The following is a 10,635-nucleotide window of genomic DNA, read 5'->3' as shown; positions in this document are numbered from 1 at the left end:
ATGTTTCCATCATCTAGATCGACTGTTGCCATCGTCTCCATCATCTCGATCGATTAAGGTATTTTTAGGGTTAATTTTTGATGTTTCCATCATCTCGATCGACTGTTACCATCCAGACCTGTTAATGTTTTTGTTTCCTTAAGGTATTTGCTTACACAATTGGGACTGCTGTTTGTCATTTTTGGGTTCTCATTTTTTGTTCTGAACAACCCATAGTTTAATCTTCAGGGGTAAATTGGTCATTTCTGTTATTCAGACGGTAGATTCAGATAGAAAAGTAAACAGCAACATAAATTTATCCAGACAGCCAAATTTATCCAGACAGACAAATTTATCCATACAGGACTTAATAGAAAATTTGGTAAACAGCCCCTGAGTCATGTGATTGATTGTGGATACTTTAAATAACCCTTTGAAAAACTAGCATTTATATTTTAATTACTTAATGTTCTACTATGTATATATATGTGCAGATATTGAGCAATGGTGTATGCAATAGCATCGAGCATAGAGCAATTGTAAATGCGACGAAAGAAAGGATGTCGTTAGCCATGTTTTTCAATCCGAAGATGGAAGCAGATGTTGGACCTTCGAAGGGCTTGTTAACCAGCACAAGAAACCCACCGCTGTATAAAACACTGGTAATGGAACAGTACCTTAAAGAATTCTTCTCACGTAAGCTCAATGGAAAGGCATTTCTCAAGAAAATGAAGATCAAAGACGAAGAAGGCTATGAAACTTAATAGATCTTAAATATTTGGAAGATCTTATATATTATTCAAGAAAAATAAATTGTGGGATGTATAAATTCAAGTAGTTTTTACTAGATTAATTTTGGAAATTGATGTCATGTTAATATATGTGTTTCTATATCACTACTGAGTCAGGTTAAAACGAGAGCAATAACTGAATAACAATAAGAGAACACAAAGACCGCCGAATCAAATATGATTTTGCACTAAAATCACATGTAAAATTACATGTGATTCACGTGACTTCTCCTCGACCCACGTCGCCCCTTCCCCCTTTCGTTGAACAAGTTCTATAACATTATGTAAAATCATACGTGATTCACATGTGATTTGAGGTTCTCTTATTTTGACCATATTCTTGACATGGCGACCCATTCAACAAGAGATGAACTTCAACATAAGCTCGTCCTACGACCTCTTTGAATGTCTTCATGGATTCATGTATTCATGTTGAGATAATTTAGTCTTTCTTTTTATTAGTTTACCCTAGATATATAAACTTGTTTTTTGAATATTCTCATATGCTTTAAGTTAGTGATCAATCTATAAAACCCTTGAAAACCTTTTCTCTCAACTCTCTAATTATATTATCGATCGAAGCCATTCAACTATAAACTCGATTCCTTGTCTGAAAAATTGCTGATAGTAGCCAGTGTTTTGCATCGCCTTCTGGCAATTGTGTGATAAAACCAAGCAAGTTTGCAGTAGACTCACAAACACTACAAAGAAAGAGCATGGCTTTAAATAGCCTTCAAAGACAAACAGAAAAGCATAAAACTAGGAACAAATTTCTACCGGCTAAAGAAACATTCAAAAAAACCAACTCCTAATAACAAGGCTGGAGGCCTACTATTTTGCAACGACTAACCTCAACAAATTCCTCCCCTTAAACTGAAATCCTTCAATCATCCAGTTTAACTTTCGGTGCCTGTACTCCAAGTAAACTTCTCAACTTAACAAATGTCTCCAACTTCATGGGCTTTGTCATTATGTCTGCAATCTGAGTTTCAGTTTCACAAAATACCAGCTTCACCACTTCTTGACTGACCAAATCCCTTAGATAGTGAAATCTTACCTCGATGTGTTTTTTCCTTCTGTGTATCACTAGATTTTTAGACAGTTTAATGATAGCACTATTGTCACAGAAAACTTTAATACTTCCACTTTGCTTTTCATCAAGATCTTCAAGTAGTCCCCTCAGGCAAACACAATGACATACACAAGAAGTTACAGCCACATACTCTGCCTCTGTTGATGACAAAATGACGATTGCCTGCTTTCTTGAGCTCCAATAGATAGTTTTGTTGCTTAACAGAAAAGTGTATCCCGATATTCCGTCTTGGATATTCTTCAGTATCCAAATCCTTCAGAGTATTCAACAAACGTCGGCAGACCATAGAAGAAACTATTCATGTCACCTTTGATGAATCTCAATCAGCTAATTCTAAACCCATCATTAATGATGACGAAGAATTAGAAAAATGGATGTTCTCTCATGTTGGACAACCTGAAGCTTCCTTCAGCAATCAACCTAATGCTGATACTCTAGATGTTGATGATGATCCACTTATCATTTCAGTTGCAACTAATAACCGAAGCAAATCTTCTTCAGAGATCATTGCAGTGCCCATTAGTTGTATTCCTCCCTCTACTTCAAACACTAATCAATCAGTGAATGAAATGCCTTCAACATCTAAACCTCTATCAGTCGCTAAATCTTTCACTGAGGCTCCTTTAGCAATTCTACCCATTGCTGAAGAATCTACAGCTGAAGCCTCATCTTCTGTTTTCGAACATCAATGCTCAGATGACAATCCTCTACTAGCTCAATGATAGACAAAAGACCATCCAATTTATCAAATTCTTGGTGATCCAATGCAGGTATTCAGACACGACGTGGTCTAGGTAATATCTATCTCTTTGTCAACTTCCTTTCTATAGTTGAACCCAAGAAAATCAATGATGTTATCTCAGACCCTAGCTGGGTCATTGTCATACAAGAGAAGCTCATTAAGTTTGATAAGAACAAAGTATGGTACCTTATCGCACGTCCGTCTGATAAAACTGTGATAGACACCAAATGGGTTTATTGCAATAAGTTAGATGAACAAGGTGTGGTAACCCGTAACAAGGCTCGTCTTGTTGCTCAGGGTTATAGATAAGAAGAAGGAACCGATTATGACGAAACCTTCGCATCAGTGGCTAGACTTGAAGCTATTCAACTCTTCCTAGCATTTGCTGCCCATAAAGACTTGAAAGTCTACCAAATGGATATAAATAAATGTATTTTTAAATAATTATATAATATATTTTTACAAGACAATGTAATTTTAATTATATTAAAGCGCGTTTTTAAAGTGTATTTGAGTGATCCAATTGTAAATTTTATAATATATTAAAAATATATATCATTAAAAAATTTAAAAAAAAATCTTATTTTTTAATGCCGAGACCGGTTGGGACCGGGACCGGCAGCTCATAACCGGTTATGAAGTACCTTGACCAGTCCTATCATTTTTGACCGGGACCGGTTATGAGAAAGCTTGAGACCGATTAGGCCCGGCCTGGCCCGGGAACCGGTTTTTGGCCCTCACTAGTTACAACCAATTAAATGGTAACTGTTGATGATCAAAATGGGCGTTCCTAATTTGGTTGTAAGAATGTAAAGGGTTGAATTATATTCTTTCCAATGATATTAATATCCTAACTTTTGTATCTGATATAAACATCTACATGTTGGATAAAATATCTTAAATAATGTCAACATTGTTATAATATCATCATGCTTAGCATTTATCTTAAAATTCATCGAAATAATTTTGGCGTCATTATAATATTGAAACAGGGGCGTTTACATACAGCTTCGTTGGCCTTTATTCATTTCAGTTATCATCTACAATCGGAACACTCTCACTCTTGAAGAAATTTGTATTACATTGAGTTTAAAGGAGAAAATGAAAGCGATTGTTGCCAATAATGAGCCAAAGGTCGGACAAATTGAATGCAACAGAAACATCATATGAAAAGGTTTAAGTCAAATTTTTGGAATTGACGGTAATGTCATTTTCTCACCATTGGTGAAACATACTTCCATATACACATTGGTGACAATAACATTTTTGAATAGTCAACTTGAGGAAGAGATTCCCATGTAGCAACCGGAAGGTTTTGTAGTTTCGGGTAATAAAGGAGGATGCTTCTAGAAGCTATTAAAGTCTCTATATGGCCTCAAACAATCCCACAGGCAATTGGATAAGAGATTCAATACATTTGACACCACACACGACATAAATAGATCTGCTTTTGATATATGTGTTTATTTCAAGAAGTTTGATGATGTATCGATGCTTTATTCTCTCTTATATATAGATGGCATTTACATGCTAGTTGTAGCTAAGTATATGGGAGAGGTTCAAATAGACATGAAGGAGGTAAGTGTACAAAGTTTTAAGGTACAAGGACTATTTAATATACTCAAATAAAACTAAATCCAAATCAACGGCGTTATGCCCCTACACCTCTGTCGTCGGTCACCTCCATTATCTTCTCCAACGACCGCCATCCTTCTCTTGCAACCCTTCCACCACCTATTTTTTCCGGCCATTTCCAGCGCCATCTCCAATATGAAAGCAATAAACCATATGATACTAAGATTATTGCATTTACATGGGTTTTCTTGAATTTTTTACACGGTTTTCTTATTTATAAGTGCGTAACATGAGGTTTAGTTGTCAACAATGGCTAAAATCAAACCCTAATTGTCATATATCAATCGGGAACTAAATATTTCGAACTTTCTAACGGTTTATTGTACCAAAATGTCGAAAACTATGATGTATGTATAATTACACAAAAAATTTCAGGGAAACATACAAAACTCAAACGACCAAAAATTAAACCTTGTTACCAATTTTGAGTTGGGTCTAAAGGGGAGGAAATGGGTTGAACACGAATCACTCACGGGGAGAGGAACGAGAGAGAAGGGGAGGCGAGAGGAGGCGGTTGTCATGTTGTCGGTGTCGAGGACAGGGAGAGGGGATGAAGATGGGGAAGTCACGTTGGGGTGCTTTAGTTAGGTTTTTGTTCATCCAATAAACGTTCTAACTTGTACATATACTTTATGATATCTTTTTAATAAAATATTATTAAAGTCTAAATAATAACTACAATATTTTATATTGTTCATATCTAATGGAGTAAATATGCTTTTGGTCCCAGTTGTATGTCAAAAAATTCAACTAATATATCTATACTCCATTAACTATGGATATAGTTCATGTCGTATTCACTTTCATGTCTATGGTCCCTTTCACTAATAGAGTTAACAATTTGTTAACACAATTAGATCATGATGCATTTAGGTCCTTTTACAACTTTTTTTTTTTTTTTTGTCTTTTTCTTATTGAAAAACTAAAAAATATACTATATAATATAATTTAATATCTTTTTTATATTATATTTATTATCATTATTATATATAAAGGAACATTTTTCAAATATATATTAATTTTCCGTGTTTTTTAAACGATAAACGTCCCCAAAGAAGAGTTAGATGAGATATAGATATTTAAAAACAACATTAAATTAATTTATTTGCCTTTTTTTATATAATTTTCAAAAAAAGAGAAACATGATTCTTTCTTCTATTACAAACATATAATACAAAGAAGGTAATTTAAATGTTTTTATAATGACTACAAATTAATTTTAGATAGTATAACATAAAAAATTTATTATATTACATTATAAGTCCAAGTCCTGGTCCCGGTCCCATTCCCATTTTGTGCATGACAAATGTGAAAGGGATGGACCAAAGAATTTTTGGATACGGTAACACCATATAAAACAGTTGCACCTTTCACGAACCTAATTTTTTTACCTTATCGTGGAAGAACAATATGTGGCACGTGCCACATAACCACCCCTCTAGGTCCGTCTATGGAAACAAGAATCTTTGTCATGTCCCATGTTATGCCAAACATGAAACTAGATTTTTGTCTTGTCATGTTTTATCTTATTAACCAAATGCTTTCAACCCTTATGACATCTACCGCTTATAACATTACATCCTCATCAAGCCGACGTGCCAATGACAACATGAAGAAAATCACATCATTCATGTCGATGGAACAACTATTTCGCTCAAATCATGAGAAAATACGCTATATGGAGTAGGCTAAATGTATCCCTCTATATTGCTAAATACATTTTTACCTACTAATACATCTCCTCACACGCATCAACATCAAGACTTTACTTTTTACATCTTTAATGCACCTGATTCTAACATAAATAGAAGTGCATATGACAACACCGATAATATATATCATCCAAATGAGTTATGGCCTCAAACCTAGGGTGTGTTAGGTACACGGGGACGGGACGGGAAGGAAATACAAAAAATTGTTGTCCCATATCATATTTAGTGCCACATTAAACTCCTGAGTGGGACAAAAAAATGCACTATTTCCGTCCCACCAAAATATGAAAAAGAAAGAAGTGTAAAATCTATAAATTGGAAATGGAAGGCATGGTGAAGAGTGGCTAAGGATCAACTACTTGAGAATGTAACATCAATTGCAAATGTTGATTTTAACACACTTATGTAAACTAAAACCCTCAATACCTCAAGCTTGCATTCGGCAAACAGCATCACGTCGAGTATTTATTTTTGGCACCTCTGTCGAGTTTCTTCGCATCCTCCTGACATATCATATGAGTCGAGATCAATTACATGGATCAATGCTTGAAAACTGATATATATATATATATATATATACACACACACACTTACGTGGAATATGAATCCTATTACGTCATTGTAATCAAGAAATTCCTTCCATTGTTTCCCAATGCTCATCTGCAAACAGCCTAACATCTTATTAACTGTATACACATTGACAGCAGTCGTGTGTTCGGCTTATCGTTACAAACAAACAATCATCTTATGTGCATTTATATTTGATTGTGATAGGACCCAAAACGAATTATAATGATTAAATAACCAAAAACTAACAAAACCGTAAACTACTAGAGAAATACTATATGAGTTTTCCTACCATCTAATGCCTGCCCTACCCAAAATAAGGAAACTACTTGAAATATTTAAAATACCAATTAAGTAGGATAAGATAGCAATTATCCTTTACTTTTTCCTAAATGCACCACTATATAGTATATATTACTAAATGCACCCTTACATATTGCTAATTGTACTTCTTCCTACTAATTTTTTCTCACATACATCAAGATCAAGATACATTTTTACATTTCTAAAGCATTAATTAACTGATTTGAATTGGGTGCATATAACAATACCCCACCAAGGATTGAAATAAAAAGTTGAGTACATTGGTAACTGCTTTAGAATCTACTACCTGGGCAGCCTCATTGGCAGCAGTTTTGGTCCAGAGAGCTATTTTTTCCTGCCTTAATCTGACATTTACGACCGCCCCACATATCTCATCCTCAAAATCAAACTGTTCTCCAATCATTGCTAGCAGCTTTCATATTAGAAAGAGGTTAATATATAGGGATAAGATTGTTAGCATAAATGGGTTTTAGCCTATTGGGCTTATTCTCTTGTTGGGCTTAGAAACCCTAGTTTCCTAGTCTATATATAGGCTTTATGTTTCTCTTGTAAACACACACATATATCATAATAAAACCCTAGCTACCAAGCTATCGGTTACTTTCTCATMTTTCTACATGGTATCAGAGCCATRTCGATCCACCCTTYGATTTGATTTGATGTTCATGGAAGGCTTCGTATTGTTCATCCGATTCTGGWTCGTATTTTTCAATTGTTTCGTTTTGTGCCGCTGATTCGTATTTGTCGTTCTACGTATTTGCTGCTTTGCATTCGATTGGTATTTTTTGATTGCGTTGTTCGTATTTTTTTTGGGTTTTCGTTGTTGTCCGCTGCCATGGGTTCTAGAGAGGATTCACTACAGTCCATTAGCACAACACTAGACGGAAAGAATTATAGTTACTGGAGTCATGTAATGAAGCATTTTCTGATTGGAAAACATGTGGGGGCATATCAGTGGCACTATTCGTAAACCTACTGATAATAAAGTGGAAAATTATATAACCTTGCTTGATACTTGGGAGACTAATAATTCAAAGATTATCACATGAAACCCTTTTCTGATTCCAATGCTTGCACCGCATTACCATTCGACATAGTGCATAGCGATTTATGGACCTCCCCGGTTCTCTCTTCTACCGGGTGTCGCTATTATGTCCTATTTTTAGATGATAAAACTAATTTTTTATGGACATATGCTCTCGCCTCCAAATCTCAAGTTTTTTCTAAATTTCTAGAATTTCATAAATTAATTAGCACCCAATTTCAAACAACCATAAAATGTTTCCAATGCGATAATGGACGTGAGTACAACAACACCTCATTTCATAATTTTTGCACCTCGAATGGCATGACATTCCGTTTTTCATGTCCATACACATCCGCTCAAAACGGTAAATCGGAGCGCAAAATACGGTCCATCAACAACATAATGCGAACCATTTTATCTCAATCCTCCGTTCCTCACAATTTTTGGCACCATGCTCTAGCACATGCAACCTATCTCTTAAATATCTTACCCACCAAAGTTCTTCACAACTCCACACCCATGTTTTGTCTTTACAATCGCCACCCATCATACGATCATTTACGCGTTTTCGGTTGCCTTTGTTACCCACTTCTCCCCTCTACTACCATCCATAAACTCGCGGACCGCTCAACTCCGTGCGTTTTCCTTGGCTACCCTTCAAATCACCGGGGCTACAAATGTTATAACATCAAAACCAAACAAATACACATCTCTCGCAACGTCGTCTTTGATGAAACCATCTTTCCTTTCGCCACTCAATCCTACACCCCCTCATCTTATGGATTTCTAACTTCTACTCCTTACCCATTTATTTGGTCCTCTTCTCCTACTCAAAACACTCCAACCCACGTTTCCACTTCTGCCTCCGACGCTACCCCACCCAATTCCCCACTCACAACCTCATCTCCTTCCACTAGTCAAACAACCAACTCAGCCCCATCCCCTACTACACCGCCTCATCGATCATCTTTTGTTTCTTTATTTCCTGGTTCTCCCATCTCGGTCTTATCTGCTAGTGCATCGTCTATGCAAGTAGAAGGAGTTGGTTCTGTTGTTACCCCCCAAGTCTCTCTTATTGATGTATATTACATTCCAGATCTTGCTTTAAACCTTGTTTCTGTTAGTCAGTTATGTAAATCTGGCTATTGGGTTTTCTTCTCTTACACTGTTTGTTATGTCTTTGACTCGCAGTTTCAGAAGGTGATTGGGATCGGCCGTAGGCTTGGGGAGCTTTATGTCGTTGAAGAACTCAATCTATCCGGTGTGGTAGCTTGCAGTGTGTTGATCTATCCTCTTTTCGTTTGAGTCATTCGTCTTCTGATTTTTATCTTTGGCATTCGCGTTTGGGTCACATATCAAGTCCTCGTTTACAATTTTTATCATCCACTGGTGTTTTGGGTCGTTTAAGTAGTCATGACATTTCAGATTGTAGTGGATGTAAACTTGCAAAATTTTCAGCTTTACATTTTACTAGAAGTGTTTCTTTTTCTTCTGCTCCTTTTAATCTTATACATTCTGATGTGTGGGGTCCCTCTCCTGTTGCTTCAAAGGGAGGCTCCTCTTACTATGTTTCTTTTATAGATGATTACACTCGTTACACTTGGGTTTATCTTATGAAACGAAGATCTGAATTCTTTTCTATTTTTAGTAATTTTCGAGCCCTTGTAAAAACTCAACATTCCGCTGTCATTAAGTGTTTTCGGTGTGACTTAGGTGGTGAATACACTTCTAATGATTTCACTAAGTTGCTTGCCTCTGATGGTACCATACACCAGTCATCATGTACCGACACACCGCAACAAAATGGTATCGCYGAACGGAAGCATCGACATTTGGTTGAAACCGYTCGCTCTCTGTTATTGTCCTCTGAGGTTCCTARTGTTTTCTGGGGGGAAGCTCKTCTAACCGCTACCCATGTAATTAATCGAATTCCGACCAAGCAAAATTCAGGCAAGTCACCTTTTGAAACTCTTTATGGACACCCACCAGATTACTCTTCTCTTCGTGTCTTTGGTTGTACTTGTTTTGTCCTTCGTCCACATGTTGAGAGGACCAAGTTGTCCCCTCGATCCGCCTTATGTGTATYTTTAGGGTATGGTACAGGACAAAAAGGATATCGTTGTTATGATCCGACAAGTCAAAAGCTCTATGTCTCSCGTCATGTTACTTTTCTAGAGCACATTCCCTTCTTTTCTATTCCTGCTCAAACTCCTAGTGTTACCCAGTCAGATCTTCGCAATATTGATCCTTTTAATCTTGACACCGATGATGACACTAATGATACAACTATCAACACCGATAATCATGAGCCTTCGACGGATCCAGCCCCCCCAACACCTACGACCGCTCCCTTACCAGATGAAACTACGACCGTGCCTCCTCCTCGTAAGTCCTCTCGCACTTGTAAGTCCACCAAACTTCCTGATTTCGCTTATTCTTCTTACTCACCTGCATTTGCTTCTTTTGTTTCCAATATACATCGTTTATCTGAGCCCACGTCCTATAGAGAGGCAGTTTCYRATCCCCATTGGCAGAATGCTATGGCTGAGGAACTGACTGCTCTTCACCAGACTCATACTTGGGATTTAGTGCCCCTCCCACAGGGAAAGCACACGGTTGGTTGTCGTTGGGTGTACAAAATCAAGACCAAAGCRGATGGGTCTATTGAGCGTTACAAGGCGAGACTCGTTGCAAAAGGGTACTCGCAACAGTATGGCATGGATTATGAGGAGACATTTGCACCGGTTGCAAAAATGACTACTGTT

The 10,635-nt window shown here is 36.8% G+C and overlaps 2 protein-coding genes across 2 annotated transcripts in view; one reads left to right on the top strand and one right to left on the bottom strand.

The window, feature by feature from the left end:
* LOC112526605 (codeine O-demethylase-like) overlaps window positions 1–887 on the top strand; it is a 4,858-nt gene extending 3,971 nt beyond the window's left edge. Inside the window, exon 4 of the mRNA XM_025136960.1 lies at window positions 474–887. Coding sequence (XP_024992728.1) covers window positions 474–743 — 270 coding nt within the window. The 3' untranslated portion in view covers window positions 744–887. The remainder of the gene's footprint in view (window positions 1–473) is intronic.
* Window positions 888–6,404: 5,517 nt separating this feature from the next.
* The window catches only part of LOC112526606 (eukaryotic translation initiation factor 4E-1-like), a 7,756-nt gene continuing 3,525 nt past the window's right edge, over window positions 6,405–10,635 (bottom strand). The window contains exons 3-5 of the mRNA XM_025136962.1: window positions 7,130–7,255; window positions 6,547–6,612; window positions 6,405–6,455 (exon numbers count right to left, since the gene is read on the bottom strand). Of these exons, the coding sequence (XP_024992730.1) occupies window positions 6,405–6,455; window positions 6,547–6,612; window positions 7,130–7,255 (243 nt within the window). The remainder of the gene's footprint in view (window positions 6,456–6,546; window positions 6,613–7,129; window positions 7,256–10,635) is intronic.

This window comes from Cynara cardunculus (assembly GCF_001531365.2).
Source record: "Cynara cardunculus var. scolymus isolate 2C chromosome LG 14, CcrdV1, whole genome shotgun sequence".
In the NCBI taxonomy this organism is placed as follows: Eukaryota; Viridiplantae; Streptophyta; class Magnoliopsida; order Asterales; family Asteraceae; genus Cynara; species Cynara cardunculus.
Note: the sequence above shows the minus strand (reverse complement) of the source record. Positions and strands in the feature narration are given on the sequence as shown.